Source organism: Teleopsis dalmanni, chromosome 2 (assembly GCF_002237135.1).
Source record: "Teleopsis dalmanni isolate 2A chromosome 2, ASM223713v2, whole genome shotgun sequence".
Taxonomy (NCBI): domain Eukaryota; kingdom Metazoa; phylum Arthropoda; class Insecta; order Diptera; family Diopsidae; genus Teleopsis; species Teleopsis dalmanni.
Genome location: NC_051847.1, coordinates 29,294,504 through 29,322,188, shown reverse-complemented (window position 1 = coordinate 29,322,188; position 27,685 = coordinate 29,294,504). Strand labels below are relative to the sequence as shown.

The following is a 27,685-nucleotide window of genomic DNA, read 5'->3' as shown; positions in this document are numbered from 1 at the left end:
CCGATTGAACACAATAGAAAATTCAGCAAAGTTTAATTATCAAAACTTTATTGTACTATAAACTTGAATTCCTTTTTTTTTTATATTTTATTTTTATTTTGTCTTTTCTTAATAAGAATATTGTATTGAAAGGTAAATATTCCATTCACTTTCGAAAAAGCCTTTACTTATGTAAAATTAACGATGCAAACAACGCTTTAGACATCATTGACGAGTCTATAATTTCCAATAATTTCAATATCTATGATTTTTGGAAAGTAAACTCCATTCTAACGAAGTGCATATTTTAAATATATCTGCAGTTTAAATAATCAATCCAGTGCTTAAAATATGAAATCCTTTACTGTGTACATAGCTAAAAGTAGAGAAGAAAGAGGATATAAATTTTAAAGTTATTACTTTTTATTTATAAATATAAAAAATATATTAAAGGAAATTAAATTCAGTGTTTAATGATATATTTATGGTAACTTATGAAAATGGTAATAATTAAAAAATAATAATAAATTTGACATTTAAAAGTTTAAAAAAGTTTTTGCAAAGGTTAAACTCTTTACTACAAGAAACCAAATATTAAAGGACTTCTCTATTTCTGTCCGGCTCTGTCAAAAATAAAACTTAAAATTTTGAAAACTATGAATTTTGAGGAACTGATTATAGACCCTGATTTTAATACAAGAAACCAAGTTTTAAAAAGCTTTTCCGTTTTTATATGGCTCTCTCAAACATAAAACTATAAATTTTTGGAACTATGTATATTGACGGAGTGAATATAGCTTATGATATGTACTATGATTAACTACCGATCTATCAAGTATATACATGATCTTACCCACTCAGTTTTATCAACCCATCGTATCTCATGTTAAAATGTCATATATTCGATCTACTACAAAACACATTTTCTTTCTGATTCCACTCTAAATAAGCCGAAGTAAGCACAGTTTTCTAACTGCCCGAGACCTTAATCAACAACAACCTTATTTCTTGCTTTACTTGTTCATTTTCTCGATTTTGGCGACACTAGTTTGCTTTACATTAAGTCTATTGATCTCTCATATTTTAGCGATTGTTACGTATACTTTTAAATTTATTAATTTTAATAATTAATTAATTTTTTCTAATTATATGTGTAACTTTACACTGCATAACAAAGAGTAGGTATTGAAATTATTTAAAAAAGTATTTTTATTCTTTAATAGTGGATCTTGATAAAACTAAATTTTTGTCCAACCATTTTTTTAATTTTATTTATTAATATAAAAGCATATATAAAAATAAAAATATAATATCAAAAGCATATCCAAAATCAAACATTTATGAAATATTTTTATATATTAAGCAATTTCCCAAATTATTAGTTTTTAGTTGTAATTATAAGTTTTGAGCCAATAAAATTTTTTTTGTTCCGAAAATAGAATTATTGCAGAATTGCTCGAGATTACTAAATGAATTTGTAATAATTTTTAAATTTTTTTATAATTAGTTCATATAGAAGTATATATATACAAGAATACTATATATATATATACATATTAAAATAATTGAGTCCGAATTGCATATAGAAACGAAACTATTACATTTCTATGGAGAAGTATCTATGCGTTGAAAATATCCAGACATATTTTAAAGCTAATAAAAAATATTTTAAATTCAGTAATTTCGTATTTTAAATAACGTCTATATTAAAAATATTGTATCTTCTTTAATGGAAGCCTCACATTCTATATTTCTTTACCGTTAGTAATTAGATTAGACCCAGTGAGCGGTTAATATGTAGAACACTATTTCAAGAAACATATTTGTAGAAATATATAATATATATGATATATATATTGCATAGAAATTCAATAAGCGCGTCTCACATTGTATTTTCATTCGTTCTTTATTTCTGACACAAGTATTTCCTTTATTCGATATTTATTGTCATAAACACTTATAATCTTATAATAATTAGATGAAAGTAGATGAAACAATAGTTAGGATAATAATACTCATATCATACTCATATCATACTCATATCTTATCATAAGCAATAATTATTTCTGTTGATCGGAATTCCCACCCTTAGCTAGAACAATATGACACAAACTATTACTTCTATATATCATTGTGGCTATTGAACTTGTTTTTAGATTCAAGCATTCACTCAAATGATAGCAATTGATTTGTTTGTTACTTGAATCGCTGAAGTTAGGAAATTACTTCTCTGTGTACATTTTTTAAGTGTTTTTTCAGGAATTTGGATTTTTGAAAAATTTTATAATAATCACTCAGTTTATCATTGTTGTAAAAGATATATACTAATGATAGTTTGAGTTGTATGTTAGGTCGGTGTATCTTCTTAGAATCTTCTTTCGTAAGTGATAAGTACTACATTCGCTTGCAGTTAAATACAGGTAATATGTTACGCTAAAGCTAAAGAACTATATATGTACATACTTAAAAAAATTAAAAAGCTGTGATTGGGAAAAATCGTTTATGGTTTTAGTTGCCATTTTTTGGGTTTTCAAAATTGGTTATGTTTCGTTTAGGTATTTACAGTGTATCATCATTATAAGATGGTTTACGATACTAGGTACTCAAAACTATTGCGATAAATGAGAGTAGTCAAGTTGATTCTGTACGATATTGTCTAAAATTATAAAGGATCCACACAAGTTACAAGTTCTCATTGGGAACAAGAAGAGAGTTAAAGAAGAATATGTAAAAAGAACCAAATTACACTTTTTTATGGGAAGCAAGTAAGTTTTTTATGCATAACATGAAAATATCAGAGACACGTTAGTGGGTTAATATTAAAGAAAGAAAGACTACTTCTTCATAATATTGTCTATTATAACGAAAATCGAACCTTCTGATTCTTCCTCAAGTTGGAAATTTAGACATCGAGTCTATTATCACGAAAATCGAGAGAAAATTTAGACTTCAGGAACAAGCTTAAACAACTTAAGAGATAAAGCAAGTGACGATCCTGTAAGAGGCGCTAAAAGTACTAAAATAGTAAATTATTACATTAACTAAACTGCTTAGGGAAATATTATTAAGCCAATGGACTCAAACCACTGCAAAAGTTGGAGATTTTCTGAGCTTTTACGTTTTCTTTGATTATGTCAAAAGCAGCAAATTAATATGAAAAGAAAATACAACTAAAATCTATAAAATATTTACATAGATGACTTGAGTATTTAATAAAATCTTAATAAGGTCGGTTTTAAAACTTTTATAAGTGGATCGTATACGAAAGGTAACAGAAACTTGATAATACTCTATAAAGAACTTTATGATTTCGCAGTATTAAATTTTATGTTTTTTATTATTTAATATCCTATCTTCTTATGAATTTTTAAACACTTTATAATATTAGTTTTGATTAATAAATTAATAAAATCAATTACAGTTTAGTTTGATTGAATTGTTTTCTTTTTTTGACGTTGGGTCCCTTTGAAAATAGTTTCGAGGTAAATAGTATTTATAGTCTTTTGGTGAAAAGTTTTTCTCATAAACACTTCAAAATTATAAAACGAGGATTTTAATAATAATTTAGTCTTGTTTTCGTATTTGTACAACAATAATATTTTATTTAAACACATTTTTTAATTTCACAATTTTAGACACAGAACATCAAATAACTGTTAATACGGAACAATGCAAAATATTATAAGAAAATAATTTTGCAATTTTAAGAAAATGATTAAAAAATAATAAAAAATTTAATCAAAATGGTTAATGGCAATTTTGCAAATATATTTAATTGCATTTTATTATTTTTGTTGAAATTAATAAAAATATTTCAGAAGCCAAATCAGAAGCGACAACCGCACAGAACGACGATCTAAATGGAAACTCGTCAAGAAACTGTATTAATCCAACAACAAATCAGAAGATTTTGTTGTTAATTTTTAGTTTGTTATTGTTTATTTCCTTCAACTTGACCTCACCAAAAAAGACTCTTCTAAGTACTCTGAGAAAATAGCAAAATTAAAACAAAATAGGGAAAATATATTGTCAAATAGTTAATATCTTTTACTCTTAAAATTAATGCTCTTATCAACGTTGAGGTTCTCTACAATTCTAAATATATTAAAAATTATAAATTAAAAATAATAAATTTAACATAGTGATTTTCGTATATATTCAAATAAAATCTATAAATATACTGTTAACAATATTGTGCATATAGGATAATTAAGTTAGTCAGCATGTTTGTAACCCGTTAAATGAGAGATTAAAGACTCTATAGCAAAATTTATATACATACACAGTTGATATGGGTGACACTCTGCAGAAACCCTCCAGCTATCAAAGAGTAAAAGTGCTCTGATCCACTAACTCTGAAAAGGCTGAATAATATATATAACAATATAGATGTATATATGTATAAATTATATACATAGCATGATAAGACGAATCGTTTTACTAATCATCAAATACTAATCTATCTGTAAGTCTTATGGTTAGTATGTTGACGTGCACGTTTTGCGAAGTAAGTCAAATCATGAATAACATTGGTTAAATAAAACATTTAAAAGTTATAGAAAATTAATGCCGATTATAGCGTTACACATATTTTATATATGAAAGTGGATTAAAATTTTATTAAAATGAAAAATTTACGCTAAATAGAAAAAAGTAAATAAAAATTTGCTCTCCTATGAGACTGATTGTATTTATGAATAATTTACTATCTCTTCATGCATTTCTAAATAAGCAATGTTTAAAGTCCCGCATATTTATCAGAGAATACAATGTAGTTTTTTGATTTTAGTCTACTACGTGCTATATTAGAATAAGTATCTATTGTTGACAATAATTTGAGAACTGTATTTTTTCTATAACAAGTAATGCTTGTCTCTATGAAATTCATTGGTTCAAATATACTAAGGACATTTCAGACAAAAATCTATGAAGGTTTTTATTTATGAAACTCTCCAATAAGGTTGTGGAGTGCCATATATTCGTCATTTGTTGAACTAAATGTTTAGCGCTCTTTTGATTCCTCAGTTTTTATAAGAAAAATGGATTATAAGAACAGCCCCAAAATTATATTACGAACTGTCAATTTTATTTATGTTTACAAAAAAAGTCTTAGAAATTATTTTTTAATAATGGAAAATATTGAACATCGTACAATTGTTAAATAATATAAAAAAAGGAATAAAGGCAATAAAAAATCATATCAAAACGTTATATATGTAAGGTGCATCTATTTCTTCAAAAACAATCGTCATCATAAATGGTGCAACGATCTTAGGCGAATCTTGGCCTCCCTCTTCATAAACAATGGATTACTTAAAAGTGGATGTACAGGCCTTGAAGACGATCTGCGTACAGAAGTTCTAATAACAGTCTAAAAAGCTGTATGCAAATCGGAAACAAGATAAAAAACTAATGAGTGATCTTTGGTTCCGAAGCGAATTTGTTGACGGAAATTTCCAAAAAAGGGGTTAGCGCCAGTTTTTTGGGATGTAAAGGGAACTTTGTTAATACAATGTAGTACCTCCAAACAATAAACTCACAATTTTATTCTAACCTTTTCGAACTATTGGGTTAAAAAATTTGTAAAAAAGGCTGGTCTTTACAAGCAGAGAAACGATTTCTTTAAAAAAGATGAGACATGCATCTGTAGTCTAGATGCATGTTTTTGTTCTTCATACTCTGTCAAAACAAATTTAAATTTATACAAAATATCAGAGATATAAGTTATGCACACTGATAAAATTAATGATAAAAATAATACTATTAAAAAAGACAATAACACATTTTCAATTCAAACATATGCTCATAAGGATTCGGCTTCACCTTAATTCCTATGATTAAATTATAATTCCAATGATATCCTTGCACGAAGATAAATTATATGTCAAAGCAAATGCGCTCAATCCTTAGCATAAACTCCCATTAGGCTTACACTATTTATTTACTTAAATATTAAAGTTTTTGTTAGCAAGCGTTTACATTGTCATCACTGTGCTATCTCTTAGCTTACAGGCCCAAAGGATTTACTCAATTTTCTATTATTTTTTTATTTATTAAATTTTTTTACTAGCGACCCTTTGATTTATTGCTACTGCGCCATCTCTTAAGAGAGAATCTTTATAATAAATTTCTATATTTGTGACTATGTACCCGTTCTGCAGTAGGGGAATTGGTACAATGAAGGACTTCATAATATTGATGAAAAAATCAGCTGTTTGACGTATGTAAAAGTATTTTTAAATCTACCGAAAATTGTTTCTATTGCTTGCGCAATTCGAATTGTTGACAAAATTTTATGTTTTTTTATAAATATTTTAAAATTTTTGCATGAAACGTTTGCCAATTTTTAAAATTAAGACTGCCAATGTTTTATATTTAGAATTAATATAAAACAAATAATTTTGAAAAATAAATTAAATAAATAATTATTGTACTTTTCTTATTCTGTTTCCTTTTTTTTTGTACATTTTGTCAATATACGGTTTTAAGAGAAATTAAAAAAAAACAATGTAATATATAAAAAAAGTAAAAAAATTTATCTATGGTCTATGATCTATGATCTATGGGAACTAAAAATTATTTAAAATATTGTTACAATTTAACCATGAAAAAAATATAGATTTTCTATATAATATAAAATATAAAATTAATATATTTGGAAATATGACAGAATAAATCAAAAGCGGCTAAGATTATTCTAGTTCATTTAAAACCATTTTTGGTCTATTCTAGGTCTAGTTTGTGGTGCCCCTTGAACTCTCTAGATTAAAAAATCCCTAAACATTTTCGAGCTATTAGAACATTTTTGAGTAGCTAGAACATCTTCAAGAAGCTAGAACATCTTCAAACAGCTTCAAACATCTTCGAACAGCCCGATGATCTTCGAGTACATCGATCATTTTTGAGTAACTTGATCATCTTCGACTAGCATGATCATTTTCAAGAATCTTTGTTTAAACACCAGTTGACTTTAATTACTCCAATTTCAAATTCACCGAACAATTTGAAGTCCTAAAAAATAGACATCCAAATCCTGTTAATAGTTTACATAATATTATTCCCAAAAATTCCCAAAACTTCACTTGAAACTTTTACGCAGGCAGTGTTAATAGACTATATATTAACATATTGCAAGTAACACCGTATCTCAGCAAAATAATTTAACAAAAGTTTTATCTATCATAAGCGTCGTTTTAGTAAACACAAACATATTATATAATTAGATTTAGAGATACACTCCAGTGATATATAGTTAATCAAAACGGAATTAAAGGTATATATTACAAAAATATTGAAAAAGTATTGTACAATGGAGCATTTAATATTGGCTTGATAGTCTAAAAAAAAGGCCGGGCCTTATGTCCGCAAATAAAATACTTCTTGCTACAATTTTTTTATTGTCGCCCTCAAACGAAGTAAATGGTTTCAATGATTTAAAAATTATTTGGAAATGCATAATAGTTGAGCACTGAGGTATCCATCACAATTCTAGGGATTATCACATTAAATGATATTAAACTCTTCAGTATGCTTAGTGCATTTCGGAATTAATAGTCTAACCTAGCGAGATTTCATTTAATATTAGTTTTTGGACTCATCATGTGCTAGTTTTGGTGCATATAATTGCTACATTTAAGCACTTTTTCACTACAAAAAAAATTATATTGCATAACAGAATAAATAAAAGAATAATATTAAATGTTTATGTAAATTATTGTATAATAGTTTGGTTTCTTGGTTTTTGTCTTTGTCTACTTACAGGTCTCTGAAAACCAGGGAACCATGCTAGAAGATTGTGTTTCCCTTTCAATTGAATCGGTCGCAATTGTGGGAAAGATGATGAGGATGCCTCTCATCTATTATGTTTTTACCCAGCTCATGCACGGCGGCGACTTAATACTTTAAGCCCACTTTCTTGAGCACCTGGACCAATTACAGGACTTGACACTAAATAGCATCTTATGCTTCGCTAAAGGTTCTAGGTGATTTTAAACCCTGAGTTTTCCCACATATACGGTAACACAATGGACTAATAGGCCTAAGTGGATCCATAAGGGATCGCCGATATAACTTAACCTAACCTAAATGGGTGCGTAAGTACCAATGTATTTTGAAAATAAGATTTTAATGAGAACTATGGGTAAAATATTGAAAATGATAAATGATTTATTTAAAAGCAATAACTTACCTTGAAATATATTTTTCAACACAGCTTAACTGGTTTTGCCAAATATCGTATATACTTTTTAAAGATTTTAAATTGCTATTATCACCGTCTATTGACTTAACATCAGTAGTTACACAATCACAATTATATTCACTTTTACTCTTATCAACAATATTATCACTTTTATTACTAATGTAATTATTAAAATTGCAATTGTTTAAAGTATTAATGGTGGGGCTACTAAAATTGAAGCCGCCGATTAATTCGCCATAATTGCTTAAATCTTCAGTTATTTTCAATTGACTATTATCACTTCTAACACTATCACACTTAAATGTTATAACAGTTGCCAAAAAGTGTTTATTAATTAAAGTCTGTCTATTAAAGAATCTTAGACGGGGATCACGTGGGGTGTAGTAGAGAAACACTTTATTTGATTTGCTGCTATTGTTGTAAGTACGATGATTGTTTTTGTAATTTTGACTAAAGAGTTTGGAACCGATTATTACCGCAGACGACAGCGTTGACAGCGTTGACAGGGTTGAAAATATTGATGATGTTATCAATTTAATTTTGTTATTATTATTATTTAAGATTGCGGTTTTTGAGGTTTGATAAAGAGATTTGAACCGAAAGTCATTCATTAAGAAAGTTAACTTTTGTATCACAGTCCTGTAGAAGAATTGAGCGATTAAACGTGTATACGATAGCGATAACGACAACGACAACGTTAACGAGAACGAGAACGACAACGAGAAAAACAACGAAACGACTAACGATAGAAACGATATCAAGCACGAGCGTGACTTCTCGAAAGATATTGCATGAGATACTCGTCTTGTTAAAGGCAGCGATTTCGTGATATTTTTAGGGTAGCGTTGGTTGGCTAGATTGCTCTTATTGAAATTTTTCGTTTTGAACTTTGTTGCACGTTTATAATGCGGTGTCGCCCACTTCAACAACGTCTTTGGTAAAATATTAAGATCCAGTGAAATACACATGCGGCAGACAATTAAGAACCTTTTATGTATCGAAATAAAATTTTTTTCTTCTCTATTTGAATTTTTTGTTTGCACTATTTGTGTTCTTGTTTTCACAACTATTGGCAAAGGACGATAAAATTTATAACAAAAATTAAATAAAAATAATTTTTTTTTCACTTCTTATGAAAGCACCGTTTAAAATGCTTCAATAATATTAATTTAATAAGATTAATAGCAGAAGGCGTGGTTAAACGGGTGTCAAATAAACCCGCGCTGTTTCGCAAACATATCGACTGTTGAAAATTATACTCCTTGACTTGAGATAAAATTAGAGACGTTTTTCTGATTGATTGAAAACTTATTCTATTTTAATTTTTCGTTGTTTTTCTCTGTGTTGATGTGATGACTGACGAAGTTTCACTTAATAAATTATAGTTGAGATGAAACTGAAAATAAAAGAAAATCCAATCGTTATTTGCTATTGTGATGACGATAAATATTTATAAAATATATGATAATATATGTTAATACATTTTAAATTTAAACTATAAATTAACACGGTTGAAAGACAAAGTGGCTTTAATTACTATAATTATTGAATATACTATATATATGTGCTTTTTTTTTTTGATTTTCAACAGCACAACTTAAACGAGTTATTTAGTATAATACCGAAAACTAGTCTTTAACCCTTTAGGGATTTATTCATACATAATACATATTTGTTAGACTAAAATATTATTAAAAATAAAATTTATAATAAAATTGTTTATGGAAAATAATAATTTTAAATAATACTGAAAACTAGTGCTTAACCCTTTAGGAATTTATTTATACATAATACATATTTGTTAGACCTAAATATTATTAAAAATAAAATTTATAATAAAATTGTTTATGGTATATAATTTTAAATACTTTTAAATTTTAAATAATACTGAAAACTAGTCCTTAACCCTTTAGGAATTTATTTATACATAATACAAATTTGTTACCGACTAAATTTATTAAAAATAAAATTTATAATAAAATTGTTTCTGTTATATAATTTTAAATACTTTTTAAATGCAATATTAAATATTAAAATAAGTTCGCTGAAATAAGGGTGTAAAAATTAACGAGGGAAGATTAAAATTAACGAGAAGATATACAGTATTCTTCGTATGATAAAAACATTGCCTTCTAAACACGAAATCTAATTAAACCCATATGAGCAACTTATGACAATTTAGGCTTCTGTTATTTCACTTTTGTTTAATTATATATGAATAATCTAAATACCATTCAACATCTGTAAAATAAAATGTTAAGATGTAGTCAATATATTCTAAATACTATATAGAATCAAATAATAAAAATAAAATATATAATAAATACATATTGTTACGTACGTTCCTACGTCGATGTAGTCGTTCGCGATCGCTGGAACCCGATAAGTAATTAAATAGTCGACGACTCAAGTTTTAGATAACCGTTTTTATTGCTCTTAGTTTTGGGAAACGCAAACACACACTTTTTTCTAATAATAATTATATATCAAAACTTATTTTCAAGCTAACTGACATTCTAAGAAACTATTTTAAAGATTACTTAAACTCAATATTCACAACAATGTATATTAGTATATCAGATGAGTGAAATAAGAGTGAAGTCTCTATATTGGTGTGATCTCGAGAAAAAACCATGTGCCCAAATAAATATTTAGACTTAAAAAACACTTGATCTTGATATGTATAAAAGCAGAACAATTTTTTGCAGAACATTAAATATTACACCTTCAAGTTACAGCCGTATAATTCGAATTTATATTAACTATTCAGAATGTTTAATACACTCTGAGATTGACAACCTAATTCAGTTAGATTTCGTTTAATATATAGTTTTTAGACTCATCATATGCTAGTTTTAATGCATTTAAATGCTATATTTTAGCACTTTTTTATTACAAAAAATTATATCACATAACAGAGTAGGTAAAAACAAAACTAAGCTTTTAAGTGAATAGTTGAATAATTGTTCTTGGTTTCTGAAAATAATTTTAACCGTAGCGTATGCAGAGGTTTAACTTACTATAAGAGGGTATAATAATATATTTGTAAATGACTCCATACGAAAGCATTTACTTTAAAAAACCATATAATTTTTACTGTAAAATATCTTAAGAAGGTTGAAACCACAAGTCCTCACTTAAATACTAAGCGTAAATAAGGTTTTAAGCTTTGTCCGTATATTAGCAAGATCTCAAGAAAATAACATGTGACCAAAAAAACATCTAAACTTGTATAGAAAAATAAAGTGCGTTAGCAGAAAATAATTTAAATCTAAAGTCGTTAATATTAATTTAAAATTTTCAATTGATATTAAAATACTGAAGAGACGTAATCAGATAAAAACCGTATAAATTAACAAACAATAAGATTTTGAACAATTTTCATTTTCTTGATTTGTCTTGGAATTTCGTACAAATATTTTTTGAAAATATTTTCCATTAATATTGCAATTGAATCTGTATATTTAACCAGTATACCATATATAATATACACGTGTAGTTTAGTATAAAAAAATAAATATGCCTATACATATATTTATTTATTATAAACATCTATATATGGTATAGATGGTTAGTTTATATATGTATGTATGTAATAGATTAATCAATTTTTAGCAAGTGACTTAGGGAATCACAGTTGCCCTTATATATCAAGGGTTTACTTGATGCGGATTAGGATTGCGGTATAGCAATAGTATATTTCCTGTAGAAGTAATGACAAAGTTGTAGTTAACAGATGTAGTACTTAAGTTAAAAATCTAAAAAAATTGCAGTTTATACATATTAGGTAGTAATTCATTAAAAACCTACACCAATGTGCGTAGTCGTACGCCGCACGATATAAAAATTGGCGGGTAAACTTTTGTAAGTGTAGACAGATTCTCTTATCTTGATGTTTGATAATAACTATTATTTATTATTTAGTGTGTAAAAATTATACATAAAGCAGAATAGCTGCGAGAAATAATATGTACTTTGCACATCTCATTATCTTCAAACCGAAACTAGAAAAGTTAAATTTCACGTATATAGCACAGTTGTTAGACTAACTGATACAATGTCTCATAGTTAATGAAAAAAAAATTATACGAATAATATTTAGTTCCTGAAGAGATAATGTTGGAATCTACTATTAATGCAACAAAGGTGAGCTAACAGTTTACACCGCTCCGGTGTTTCCCTGGATCTGTCCCTATCGGTATCGGTGTATATTACCCTAGAGGTCATTAACAGAAGTACTTATCTGTACTTTCTTCAACTTGTCAATAATAAATGAAAAAGACTTAAGTCATGTGCAACTTCCAGGTTAACATGGCCTACCTATAATAAAATTAAAATCTCCGGCAGAGAAACTGTGTATTTCTTATAATCCTCACTGCAGAAGTTGTGGAAACCCGCAGTAAAAAAAAATAATAATACATTTTCTCTGTAAATGCCCTGCTCTAGCGTTCAGAAGAAATAGGTTTTTAAGAAGATACCTCTTTGACAGTGTATCAGACTGTTCATCGGCGAAGATGAGAGATCTATTAAATTATCTGAATTCAACGGGATGGATTTAGTCTCCACTCCTTTATACAAGGGGTGTTCTTACAAGGAATGTAGTAGCAAAACGGCAAAGAATCGCTATCGTGAGATTTGCTTAATCACAACAGTTATGTTATAGAAATGGGAGGACACCACCCCCAACAGTCACTGCTAGATACAATATGCAATGGTCATTTAAGTGTACGGTGGATTGAAGTTGATTTGGGAAAGGTGAGAGCCTAAAGATAGCATATAGTAGCGCTGTACTGAGAGGGCTGCAAAAACATAGTTAATAAAACTATTATTTAGTTTTATAGCGCTACAAGATGTTAAATTAATAAAGTAATTAATTTAACATCTTTAAATGCACAAATATAATTTATATTGTAGAGAAATAATATTAATTGTAAGTATAATATAAAAATATATTTATATATTTTAATAAAATCGTAATATAATAAAAGCGTCAAAATAAAAAATACGTATTAAATGAGTTTAAATGAGATAACAAAATAATATCAAATAGTCTCAGGGAAGTGAAATCAAATGATTTTTGTTTTATATCAACTTGTAAATATATAAAAATAGAAAAAAATTTAAAATATCCGAAAAATGTGTCAGCCGAGACTTTTTGTGGTGCGAGTTTAATGAACACTATTCGATGTTATCAGTCCACGGTGATAATATTAAATAACCAGACACTTGAAATTAATTTTAAGCTTTAAATTAATTCAATCTATTTATTTAATTTCATATTTACACACTTATAGTTTTAAGTACTATAGTTAGATATGTGTTAAATACAAAATAAAAATAAGTAAAATTAAATGAAATAAATAAAATAAATAGAGTGAAAGAAGTCTGTGTTATCAAAGCTACAATGGAATATTTATATAAGCAAATTATTTAGTTTTTATTTTTGAGCTTATCAGTGTATTGATTAAAATACTTAACCAGCCATAGTTTTTTTTATCATTTTTCCATTGTATAGTATAAATAGCTAAAAATATATAACAAATCGTTTTGAAAATTATAAACCAAACAGATGCAATATATGAAAGAAAAAAATTAATTAAATAAAGCGGATTAAAATCTATTTTAATTACTTTAATAAGATGTATAGAGAATCAGAGAAGTAAGAAAATAAAATTTTAAATTATAATTATTTAATTTAGCTTGATAAATACTTTCTCGATATTTTTGCTACGTTATCAATTTTTTTGTTACTATTAAGTAGAACCATTCAGATATCTTGTTAAATTTTGTTAACTAATAATTATTTAGTGAATCAAGAGCATCTTCGTTTCTGTAAGCAGCATATAGCTGCTGTGTGTGTTTTACCATATACCCGGATATAAAGTTTTAAATTTTAAGACAAGATGTACAGTCGATTTTGCGGAATATGATCCCATTTTCCCGGGTACGCTCACTTAATAACAGCTTTTAGTTAAGTCAGCTATTATCAACAATTTTTTTCACTATACCATATATTAGTATAGCTTGGTTTTTCAAATACCGAAAGTACTTGAAATTTTTACAAGAAAACAACCAACAGAAAGTAAATGCACCTCTGACATGTCTGGAGTTCATAGTGTAATCTTTGTAAAAAGTTTACAACTCAATATCTTGAGAAGTAAGTTATATCATCGTGTCGATTTCTTTTTGGAAGATTATTTTTGGAAATCTATATTTCAGATGTTCGTAATAGTCATTAGTCTGTTTATAGGGGAATGTTTCTCTTTGGGTGCATCTTAGCATTTGTGAAGAAAATGTTCAGTTATATATTTTTCCTCTTCTAACTTTTAGCTTTTGCATTGTTGTTTGAAAGGAATCCCCAATTTTTAGCAAAGGTACTGACCAATGACCTGTAAGCAATTTCACGAGTTTTGTCTCTTTGATATTGTCACTTCGATATTGGCACTTTGATATTGCCACTACGATATTGTCACATCGATATTGTAACTACGATATTGTTACTTCGATATTGGCACTTCGTTATTGTCACTTTTATATTGTCACTTCGATATTGTCATTTCGAAATTGTCACTTTGATATTGATACTTCGATATCGTCACTTGGATATTGTCATTTTGATATTATCACATCGATATTATCACTTCGTTATTGTCAATTCGTTATTGTCACTTCGATATTGCCACGATATAGTCATTTCAATATTGTTATTTCGATTTTGTCATTTTGATATAGTTACTTTATACCTCTATATTGTCAGTTCGATATTGTTATTTCAATATTGTTATTTGGAAATTATTATCACTTCGATATTGTTACTTCGATATTGTCATTCCGATATTGACGATATTCTTTGTTCGAAATTATAAATTGATTTGAAAGTGTTTTTTCGATATCGTCACTTCAAAATTGTCCCTTCACGTCAGCTTCGATTCATTGATGTTATAAGGATATTGTCAAAAACAACTATGATTTTCACATATATATATAAAGCCGTATTCCATCAGGAACATAGAATATTTACATAGAATCGCCAGGTACTTCTGTTTAATGCTAAATGTCTCAATTCGTTAAATGATTTATTAATTTCCTGCCGGATTGTACTTCTTCATGTGGTGCAAGGCCTGCCGGGTCTTCTATTACCTTGTGAATTCCATTGTAGGGCAGCATGACAGACCTCTTCATAGGGTTTTCTTAATTTTTACATAGCATATTTGTAAATATTTTAATTCTGTAGTAGATGGAAGTTGGACAAATTAATAAATAGTAATTTTAGGAGATATATTAAGGGCTTAATATATCAGAAAATTGTAAAAGCCCAAAAAAAACCTTTGAGTAGTTATTATAAGTCAATGAAATACATGTAGGATTAGAAATCTTTGTTTTTTATTACTTATTAAATTTTTATTGTTGAAATTCAATTCATAAAATTAAATTTATTATATTATAGATATTTTACAATCGACTTTGAGTAGGGATTTTCTAATTATTATTTATAATTGTATAACGTAAATTATAGTGATACATATATAAAGATTATATTGGTGTATTTATAATTTTGTATACTCTATTCTAAGATTTGATATCTTTATGAACTCTTGAGTATTATAAAATAAAGACATGACTGTGTATATCTCCGAATTATTTATGACACTTTATGGTGTAGAAAAATTTTGAAAATGAATTATTAGATAAAGAAATAATACGGAATTACCTAAAAGTAACTTAGCACAATTTCGTTTATGAATTTCAATAATTCAGTGTAATGTAAAATGTTTTAAAAATAGCTGATGGTAGTCAGACCATCTATTGGCACTAATATGCGTAGATAAGACAGATTCTCTCTACTGTCTATACACTGTCGAAATTTGATGGCATTTGTACAAATAGATGTGGAGTTAATGCAGTGAAAGTAAAAGTAAATAACTTTAATTTTTTTTGTTTTGTATTGACATATATAAAACTGTTATCTGTTACAAAAAGGAAATTAAATAAATAAAAAATAAAAACATTGTGTAAAATTTTTTTGCTAAAATAAGATTCTGAAGAATTTTTTGTATTGTAATTGCAATTATAAAATCATATCACTTCAGGAAACACTATATAATTATTGTATTTATTAAGTATTTTAAAGAGTTATTTAGAATATCTACAATATCTAAAGTATCTACATACATATGTATATTTATATAGTTATTTTATTGAAGTCAAGATTGAAGCAAGATACTATAATATGAGTATGAAATTTTTATTTCTTTATTATTTAATACTATTTAGATAAATCACTGTTTAAGTACATGTATATATATATATATATATAAATAAGTATATGTACTATTTATACAATTTATATTTTCATTATTAAAAACGTTTGTTTCAAATGCTTGAGATATCTTATAAAATCACATAAACCAATATGATTAAATCAATGAATTTATTTTTTCTGCATAAATTTTTTTTTGGTAAATTTATATTTTTCACATGTTTCGTACCTCAACACGCCACGCATTTTTATCTCACACTTAACCAGTAAACATATTTCTAAGCTTAAATGCCTGAATGTATGCAATGTTTTTATTGTTTTTATGCTCAATGAATGGCACATGTGTATGTAAAGCTACCAATCATTATAATTCGTTACATTCATAGAGCGTTTAACACTTTACGGCGATACCGCCAAGGTCGACGGTAACAACGACCGAAGCGTTACTACAGAGCGCTCATCCGAAATTTTAACTCCATTCTCTAGTATTTTAAGATTAAGACTGAAATGATTTCGTTTCTTTTAATGTCGATTGACCGTACAATGCCGCAAACCTTTAAGAATGTTTCGTTTCATTTGTAATCGTTAGTGCGTCGTGTCGTGTCGATACGACGAAGTGATATGATGTGATGCGATGATTTGCGATGTGCGAGTAAATCGTTGTAATCATTTGCTCTAATCTAATAAATTTCTTATCACAAAGCGTCATTTTATTTCATTATTTTATGATTGCCTATTGTTACAATTATTATAGTTTCATTTTTTTTATTGTTGTTGTTGTTGTTGTTGTTTTTGGTTTCTCATTGTTATTTGTATAATAGCGCTTATATTTATAAACTCAACATTAATACATATATATATATATATGTTAACATTAAAGAATACGCATACATGATTTGAACTACTTTTGTACTTGATCTCAATTAATATTAAAAGATACAATATATTTATATGTATAAATTTTTTTCTTATTTGCAAATTGTAAAAGTTAAATAATACACCGGATATATAACAATAGTAAAAAAAATTCTAATGATTATAAAAATTTAGCATTTTTATTAATCATGCCATTGAGTTTTATATAGGTTTAATTACTTCATATAAAAATCGAACACTAAGAAAAGAAACACAAGTCAGTATTGGACCAGTAAATCCTGGGAATATAGCTGAGATGATGAGAGAGAACCCAGAGAACTGGAGCATGATAGAGACATATGTGAAGTGTATTAATCATTAATTTTGTTAAACATAATTTTATTAATCATGTCATGTCATGTCGAACACTAAGAAAAGAAATAGAAGTCCGTATTGGACCAATAAATCTTGGGAATATAGCAGAGACGATGGGAGAGAATCCAAAGAACTGACAAATGATAGAGTCACATGTGATTAAAGTCCTCCAATAAATGGCAATAAATTGGACCTAGAAGGGAGAAAGAAACTAGCTAAAAAATACTGTAGATACCAAAAAATGCGTTGAAAAAGTGGAGACCTGATCGCAGATCGTAAATCAAAAGAATATAGCTTAAAATGTCAAAATAAAAGAGACCCTCTCAAAAGTAAAGCGAAAGCAGTTTCGGTGGTAGTACAAAGCGGTAGTGTTTTAGTCCGTATGTTACGTATTAATATGTTAGGTAGTCGGGTATACCATTCCGACGACGGTCGGTTTGACAGTGCTTAAAGCCCACTAACTCCTCACACAAAAAAAAAAAAATCAAATACTGTCAAATTTAAATTAATTTGTCTAAAAGTTGTTCTTCTACTAATCATTCTACAAATTGATTAAGTGATAGGTTAATTTTACTACATACTATATAATGACATATATATATTTCGACAATAAGTCTGTTATGTATGATATGAACTTCGTTTAAATTTTAACATACATCTTTTATTAGAAGATTTTAGTGGTAATATTAAAAAAAAATTATGATTGTTTAAAATGCTTCTCATAATCTCTAAAAATTTAGTTTTATGGATTTGCGCACTGATCTCAAATTAAATGTTAGGAATAAAGCTTATGAAACTGTTTGAATCGTAATTTTATACAGTGGTTTCAAATTAAAGATTAGATATAAAATATATGGAATTGAAGTTCCATAAATTGCAGCTCTATATAGTATTAAATTCAAATTATAATTTAGAAATATAATTGGTATAAAATTTATTTTAATTTCTTTAATTTTTATTTTTTGTTTAATATAAAATACTTTGTTTAATACTTTCTTCATAAAAAAATATAAAACAAAATTTAATATTACGGAATTTATTCTAATTTATAGTTTTTGTTGCAATAAACTTAACTATCAACAAATTAAGCATAACATTATAAGTAATAATTAAAAATATTTTTTTAAATTTATATGTAATAATGAAAAATATTTTCATGAAAAATATTTTCATTATTTAATAAACATTTTTGTTTCTTATATGTTTAATAAATAATTATATATAAGTAACATATATTCATACAAATGCTCAATAAGTAATATTGTTTGAATACTATATATGTGCATAAAAATTATTTACCTTCATGTTTTTCTTAATTATACACGTGTTTAATAAAATAACTTTAACAATAACATAAATAATTTATTAACTATCATTAATAATTAATTATGAATTAAAATTCTGTATTTAATTACTATGCTGTACATATTTTGTATTTCAATCAACAATTTTCATACACTCGTACAAATTCTCTAATGAAATGTGCATTTAACTCAATTTATTATAAGGGATTGTACGAGTATATCATAAACCTAATGTTATTCACATTCATCTTAGATTGTATAAAATTAATATTTTATATTTCTATTTATCATTAATAAATATTTTTTTTGCTCATGTTTATTAGAAATTAATAGTGATATATTACAAGCACGTACAACATTAAATCCAAAAGCATGTAACGAACGATACCAATACTTGTTCCAAGTGTCTTTGGAACAATGTATAATTTATTTACCTTGATTTACGATAATTGAGTCTGTGCTTACAGGAGCTCATTTTATTTTCTTGGTGGATTAGTGTTAAAAATTAATGTCAAAAATATTTGTTGGTAAAACACACGCACCTGAATGGAAACTTTGCAAACAAAAGACACTTTTATTCGGCTTAATTCAGTTTTATTGGATCAAAATAATCGTTCATGATGTATTTTGTAGATAATGTCAGGCTTTATCGTCTTTCAACACGATAAGATAATTTGACAACGCAAAGTTGGTAATTTTACGCTAATCATTAATCAAAGGATTAACGTTTGTTTACAACTCCCAATCGCCTTACACGTGACAACACACATTTTTACATTTTAAATGTCACAAACGATAAGAAAATTCGAAGTAAAATAAATATTCTTTAAATTCTTCTTTTCATTTTATTTCAAAATAAGTTTTTATTTAATTTTAAACAGAATTTTTATTCAAACTAGTGTGTCAATATAGTTAAATTATATTAATAAATAAAGTATTATAGAATACAAAAATTAATAATTAAAAAAATGCTTTGCATTACGAAAGAGCATAGGGAACATTAAAAATAAGTTCTATAAAAAGGTTTTTCGAACACTAGTGAAGAACAACAAAATTATTTTAATAAATTAAATTTTTGGCTGGTCATACAGCTGTTTCGAGTATTGCCAAATACACATCATCAGTGGTCTTCGAAATAATTCTTGTATTTAATTATTCGTAAATAATTTTTTGATACTGCAAGTACCAGGAATCGAACTCGTGTCCTGCCAAATTTGAAGCTCAGAGTCAGTGCACCTTAACCAACTGACCTTAAGCCGTACTTGACTTTTATGTACGCATATTTTACTGGAGTTTTCTTAATTTGAATTTTATGTTTTACATTTTTATTGCTGTTGGATAGCACTTTTAATATTAAAAATGCTTATACAGTCGTTTCCTACAGATATTTTTCGGGGATTTTTGTAAAATTTGCATTTTCTCCGTTTTTAATGCTATTAACCATCAATTTTTTACTTTGGCGGTGCTGTTCTGCAAATATTCTCATCTTCTTATGACCTTAAAACTATTTATTTTAGTTTAGTTCGGTTGAAATGTTGGTTTGTTTAATCGACCTTTTATTTCATTTTTTAATTTTTTTAAAAGCATAATAATTTTTTTAAAAGCATAACAATTTTTTAATTTAAAATATGAAAACAAGAAAATGTTTTAGTCTTTATTAACCTTTAACCAAATCAACCACACTGTTTAGCTTTAATAATTTTTAGCAGTTTTGCTTTGAACATGACATTGGCTTTATAAAAAATTTAGTTAGAATGTCCTTAAAACGACATAAAGGAAAATAAAATTTTTTATTATTTTGCCAGGAACTTATATTAAATTCATATTTACGAGACAAAGTTTAGTTTTTTCTTTATTATTTTTGCTTTGAAAATCTAAGTGTGGTTAATGAGAGCTGTTGAAGCATTCAAAATGCTTCCAAGGACATAAGCAGACAAGGACATGTGCCTCATACTTTGCTAATGCTTTTGATAATTTTTATTTATTTTCTTTAAGTTGACAGCACTTCACATATAATAAATTAAAACCGAAGGTCAACTGAAACTTAATAAAGCAGACGTTCAGTGAAAAATTCTATAGTAAGAATGAAAAAATTTTATAAAGGATGAATTGAGCAAAAACTAACATTTTAAACGAGAATGTATTAATTATGACATCACAAAAATAGTAGCAAAATAGATATCAAGGAATATATTTATGGAATGGTAGAAAATATGGAAATTATTTCAGAAATGACAAATTATGTAAATAGATACTTTTTGTTAATGAATTCAATTTTATTTAATTAAAATATAAAATAAGCATAAATAATGACTAGTTTAATATTATACAAATTTAAATAATTTTCAGTAAAAAATTATAAAAATAATATAAAAAAAATCAGAAATTTAATCCTAAATGAATTAAAAATTATATAAATAAAATAAATATATTTAAAAATATAAATACAAATTTCTTACTATTTATTTTTAGTTGGAGAGACAAATGAAAATTAACAAATCGAAGTTAACATCGCAATTTTGAATGAATTATCTAGGTTCGCCCAATTTAGTTATAGGGAGAAAATGATGGACCAATAAATTTTCATATTAAGCCTGATTTAAGTTTATAAGTGATTATTGTCACTGCTTATTTTTAGTTGACGGCTATTGCGTTTCCATCAAGGTTAGCTACAAATATTCGTGCTTAGTGAACCAGTGGTCGGTCACAGAAAATATTTTTGACGGTGTGGAACTCTGCGGAAATGCCAGATATTTTGCATTACAAACTGATTACAACTGAAGAGAGGACACTTAGATCTTTGAAAGAGGATTCAAATGTTACCTGCTGAGACAATCTGGTAACAGAAATTACTTCTTTTAGTGCAGATTAATGTCGGACAGACCCAAAGCGTCTTCTCGGTTTTCAAGTGAAATTAAGACTCTATCCACTCAGATAGAGATGGTGTGTTGCCAGAAAACTTGCCCATAAAGATAAAATAACGAAACCAAGCATATTTTACAAGGTAAGCTTGAAAAAATTTATGAACGTTTCCTTCGTATTGAACTCAAAATCATTGTAGAAGGCTTTAATATAAAGTTGGGCTAAGGTAAGGAAAGGCAAATTTTTCGGTTGATATACAGCACAGTGAGCATTCACAGTGAGCTTTGAATCAAAAGAAATGATGAGCAGTAAAACCTAAACTGTATATTAAAGCAATTCAATGATTCAACTTGATAATGTCATGTGAATGAATAAAAATGCTGTAGATAGAAAAGTTCTTATTCAGTACCCCATATAGGAATATGTCCACATGTTTAATGAAAGTATTAGGTGGCAAACGATCTTACACCGTCAGCTACTAACAACTGGCAGCGGCTTTACAGGTCAAGACAATAAACGTACTAAAATTCCAAGTAACTAAGTAAACTAAGTAACAATTTTACCGTTAAGATGAATATGTTATATATTAAAAAATCATAATAAAGTTAGCAAGATGTAGAGAAAATTTATAAAAACAATATATACATATCTTTTGGGAAGTTTTTCAAAATACAAAAATATGTAAAATTAAACATTTGATAATAAAATAGTTCGTGATTTTTTTTTTTTTATTTTTATTTTCATATATAACAATTGACTGCAATTAATAACATTTTACCTTTTTTGTATGTTGTTTAATAGTTTTTTGTTAATTATTTTTAATTTACTTTGTACTAAAATATTTACAAAGCTAATAAATTATCATACACAGGTATCTTTTTGAAAATATCATTTGTCGTTGTAGATTAATGGGAATATTTATTATTGATTGCTTTATAAAAAAATTATGAACAATTAATTTTACACATGCATGTAAATACATATATAACATATCTACTCATTTGGAAAAACGATTCAACCGCAAAATTGACAATGATTGTCACTTGAAAATTGTTACCCTTCGAAAAAAATGTATCTCTTGTCACACTTGTATGCGGTTTCAACACATTGTAAATGGGTTTTATACATGAATTACTTGAGTCGATATTAAGTTACAGTTACAGTATTAATTATCAGGTTATTTCTGCTTTAAAAATATATTTAAATTGGCATCTATAAAAATATGCTATTAAAAAATGCACATTCGATTACAAGATACTTTATACTCATATGGGTGTAAAATATCTGTCATACATATGTCAGCATTAAACATTTCAATTAACTTCTTGAAGATAGTTTATAGTACTGCAAATCTCTATTTATTTTTCTTTATATTCTAGATAAAAATTAAAAAAAAAGCAATACAGTCTTTATTATTATTGACATCATTACCCGACACAAATTAGAACTAAAATTTTACATTAAAATTAAATTATTAGAATTCATTGCCATTAAAAAGTTCTACAATCAGTTTTCCGATTTCGCTATTAAGATATTTTCCGCATTTTTCTAGTTTTTAGCAAAATTTTCTAAAATGATCTAGAAAATTTAAGAAATGGCATAATCGAAAATTATTGAACGATATTGTTGATCACATGTATTAGATATTATATTTTTAAAACAACATTATTTCTTTCACATCACTAATTATTAAAATATGTGTTAAAATTCTTTAACTTTTATCAATTTATCTAAAATTTAAATAAAATGAAAATAGTTAAGATATCTTAAGAATGCAAGACAAATATGTATAATATTTAATTAGGTTATAAATAAAGAACTATTTTTAAGTTTTGTGGTTTTGATTTTTACATAATTATTATTATTGTTAAGGGATTAAAGACTGTTTATTGTGCCCTTTCTGGGTTTAGAGTAGCTCTTTAAGCCCTGTTACGTCAATAAAAAATAGTATAGAACCTACTTTACAGAGTCTTATTACCTCTTCCGTAAGGGTATACATTCCCAGGAGTCGGAATAGGCTTTGTGCATTAGTGCAGAGCATACTAACAGCAAATGTGTGGTTGTCTACTTATTCTCTTCACGAAATCTGTAGTTTGCAATCCATATATATATCCAGTTTCGTAAGGTGGTATTTTAATTTTACATAACTGGTTACATAATTTTATATGATAAGTTCTAGTAGAGAGATTTCGAAAAGTAGTAGACTACAACAACAAAAATTCTTTTCATGCCATTTTAATTAATTGAATTTTTGACTGACCTGTCATAAGATAAGCTTTATATAATTTAATAGAGCTAATTTTTATATAAATGCCATACAAATTTATGCTAAAGCTATACATATATGTTTCGTGAGTTATCTGAGTTCATTTTAAGGGCGAGATATCATATTATATATGTTTGCTTTTTATTTTTAATCTACCGTTCTGAGGAAAAAGCCAAAGAAACATTGGTGAGATTTATATAGATAACGACTATGTAAAATAAGTTAAAAATAAAAACCGAAAATAAAATTATTATTATAATGAAAGTGTAACTATTATCATTCCGAACTATTCTAAGAATTAATTCTTTAAATAAAATTTCATACAAATATAATACAATACAATATAATTTCGATATATAATTTATTTTAGTTAGGCTATAATTATTAATTAGTGTTTACTTTTAGTGTAAGGCAATAAAAATGTAATTATTACTTAATTATTACTTAATATAACATATAATAAAGCTTTGACAACCGTTTTAGTATATACTTTTTTGTTCCAATATTATATTATATAAATGATTATTTATAACTACCAACTAGTTTAAATTATCAATTATAATTAATTCTAATCAATTAATAAAATTAAGTTTTATATCCATTTATTGACTAAAAAAGTTCTCATTTATAATATAATATAAGAAAATAAATGCATAAAATAGATAAGTATTGCAGCAAATCCGTGCTATATTTTATATAAAATGGTCTACATTAATTTTGTACGTACCTTATGGAGATTATATTTTTATATTCGAGTTTTATTCCAAAAATTTTATCTGTAAAGAAAGTCATAAATATTTTATTAAATGAATTTTAATTTTCATTAAATTTATAAAGCACATATAATAAGTTAGTAATTTTTGTAGATTTATCAAATTTAATTGTCGATTAATTTTAAATTTATTTATAGCGGAATTTATTGAATACAAAAAATAATCATAGATTATAATTCAAAACATTTTAAAATAACTTTTCTCTATTTAAAATTAAATTTTGACACGTAAACAAAATAAATTACTTAAGTATTGATCAGAAGTACACACTTTAGTTGTAGAATAAAATTAGAAAAAAATTGTTGTAGAAAAATTAAAAAATAATATAATAATAATGAATTGTAAATTTTTCGTATATTTCTTTATTAAATACTTTTTGTTTTTTTTAAATATATATTTATATATTTTATTCAGTTTTGTTCGTTTCGAAATCTAGCGATTAAATATAATCCTTTTATCTTTAGTTTATAACACACAATAAAAATTTGATAGAGTTTTGGGAAATAACATAATTGGCTTAATCATGTAAACAGAGCTAGTTTGAAAATGATTATTTAGGTAGAATTATTAAATAAATAATTTATTGACATACATTTTTAAGAAATCCAACTTTAAGCTCTTAATAAATCAAAGTTCAAAGTTTTACGGACTTTTAAGTGAGATTTGATGTAGGATTTAATTTCAACAACTTTGACAAGGTGTAATCTATATTCAATCTAGGATTTGTGTATGAATTATGGCTTAAATTTATCTTATCTATAGTAACTGTTTTTATAAGCGATTTAGAAAAGTTTAGCTTTCCTGGATTACTTTTGGCCCATGTATTAATAGTTTGTTTAATGGGCGCAGTATGCTTACTTGTGTTGGAATTTATTGAGTAGATTTTGAAATCTTGGCTTTGGATTAAAAAACCGAGAAGTAGCAAAAAAATTAAAGTCAAATTAAACGTAAAATGCTCTTTTAATAACATTTAAACTCTTTCTGTATAACTTTAAATTACTTTTTAAAAATGTTTCGACTAGGAAATATTGGGCAATTAATTATCCAATTATGTACTCTTATATAGTGATAACATAGCTGTACTGAAAAGTTTTATAACGCAGAATACAACCGCCCATAATACTATAGGGAAAAATCTATTTGAAACCACGCTACTTATTTATTTTGAGTAACAACATCAAATATTTACAAAATAACTATTTGATTTCTTTACAGTGTATATCAAGATACATTTATATTTTTATTATTATATTATTAACCAGCAAAATAAATAGGAGAAAAATGCAACAAACTCTACTGCAAGTTCATTCCAAGCAAAGTTTGATGACTAGAATATTAAAATATCAAATAAATTACATATTGGATACTAAAATAGCTTGAAGGTTTTGGAATAAAAATATAATTAAGGTAACAATAAAACTAGTCACTGTTTCTTAAAATTTAAATTATTTTTTTATGGTATATTAAAATCTATAAATTATTTGCCTGCGCAAATACGTCATTAACGTCATAAACAAATAAAAAAAATGTTGTGTTCCAAATAAAAAATTTCTATACTATTATTAGTAAAGTACTAGACGAGCTATAAAAGAATTAGCGGCACATATGTACACTATATATCAATATTATTGGTCATAAAAATATTTTGTGACAAAATATTAACTAAATGATAAACATTAGCCAAAAAATACTACGCAGTTTATTATATAGAATAAATGTTATATATTAAAGTATATTTTTGTAGCACTCGATTAGTAATGATTATAAACATTATCGCATAAAATTGGAAAAATTGTGAAAAATTATGGAAAACTTGAATATATTTAAATTTTTATTTAAACGTTTTTAACAAACTCAATTTTGGATTTTATGCTGATATTATTGGCAAATTCAAAAACGTATTGAATGAGTTCTGTCATTATAGGACTAATATTATGAGCTCTACTAGAATCTCTACTACGATATCTTCTATGATCTCTTCTATGGTCTGTATAATCTCAACTACGATCTCTAATTATGATCTCTATTATTATCTCTAATATGATCTTTTCTTTTATTTCTACTATGATCTCTACTATGGTATTTACAATGATCTCTACTATGACTTCTATTATGATTTCTACTACGATTTCTACTATGAGATCTACTATGATGTCTTCTATGATCTTTCCTATGGTCTGTACAATTATCTCTACTATGAGATCTACTATTATCTCTGCTATGATATTTTCTATGATCTCTACTATGGTCTGTACAATGATCTTTACTATGATCTCTGTTATGATCTTTATTATGATGTCTTCTATGGTCTCTCCTATGGTCTGTACAATGATCTCTACTATGATTTCTACTATGAAATCTTCTATGATCTCTACTATGATTTCTACTATAATCTCCACTATGATCTCTTCTATGATCTCTCCTATGATCTGTACAATGATCTCTATTATGATCTCTACTATGCTCTGCACAATGATCTCTGCTATGATCTACTATTATGGCAGAAAGGTAGTCCTTAAAAAGGTGTTTAGGTTTTCATAAAAGTAAATGTCATGTTTGTCAACATTAGATGTATTCGATATCCTATATGAATCTAATTATCCCAATCTTTATGACTAAAAGCTATTTTTGAGATTAAAATTTACTGTTAATGTATACTCTTGTATTTGATATCTTTTTACTTGTATCTTACAGATAAATAAGTTGATGTTCAAGATTTTTTTTAAATTTAAAAATGGCAAGTTCTTTAAGTAATAAAAATACAAATAAGTAACAGTAACTCTCTGAATAATGTCTAAAATAAATAAGAAA

The 27,685-nt window shown here is 26.3% G+C and overlaps 1 protein-coding gene across 2 annotated transcripts; it reads right to left on the bottom strand.

Annotated features, from left to right (window-relative positions):
- Nucleotides 1-269: 269 nt before the first annotated feature.
- Nucleotides 270-24,869, bottom strand: LOC119677851. 2 transcript variants are annotated; one of them, XM_038089407.1, is made up of 3 exons: nt 24,829-24,869; nt 8,168-9,575; nt 270-355 (listed from the first exon to the last, which is right to left on the bottom strand). In XM_038089407.1, the coding sequence occupies exons 2-3, from the start codon at nt 9,145-9,147 to the stop codon at nt 304-306; spliced, it is 1,032 nt and encodes a 343-aa protein (XP_037945335.1). In that variant the 5' UTR covers nt 9,148-9,575; nt 24,829-24,869; the 3' UTR covers nt 270-303. The 2 variants fall into 2 exon arrangements, with proteins under 2 accessions (XP_037945335.1, XP_037945336.1); XM_038089408.1 differs by lacking the exon at nt 24,829-24,869 and adding an exon at nt 16,669-16,910.
- Between the last annotated feature and the right edge of the window lie 2,816 nt (nt 24,870-27,685).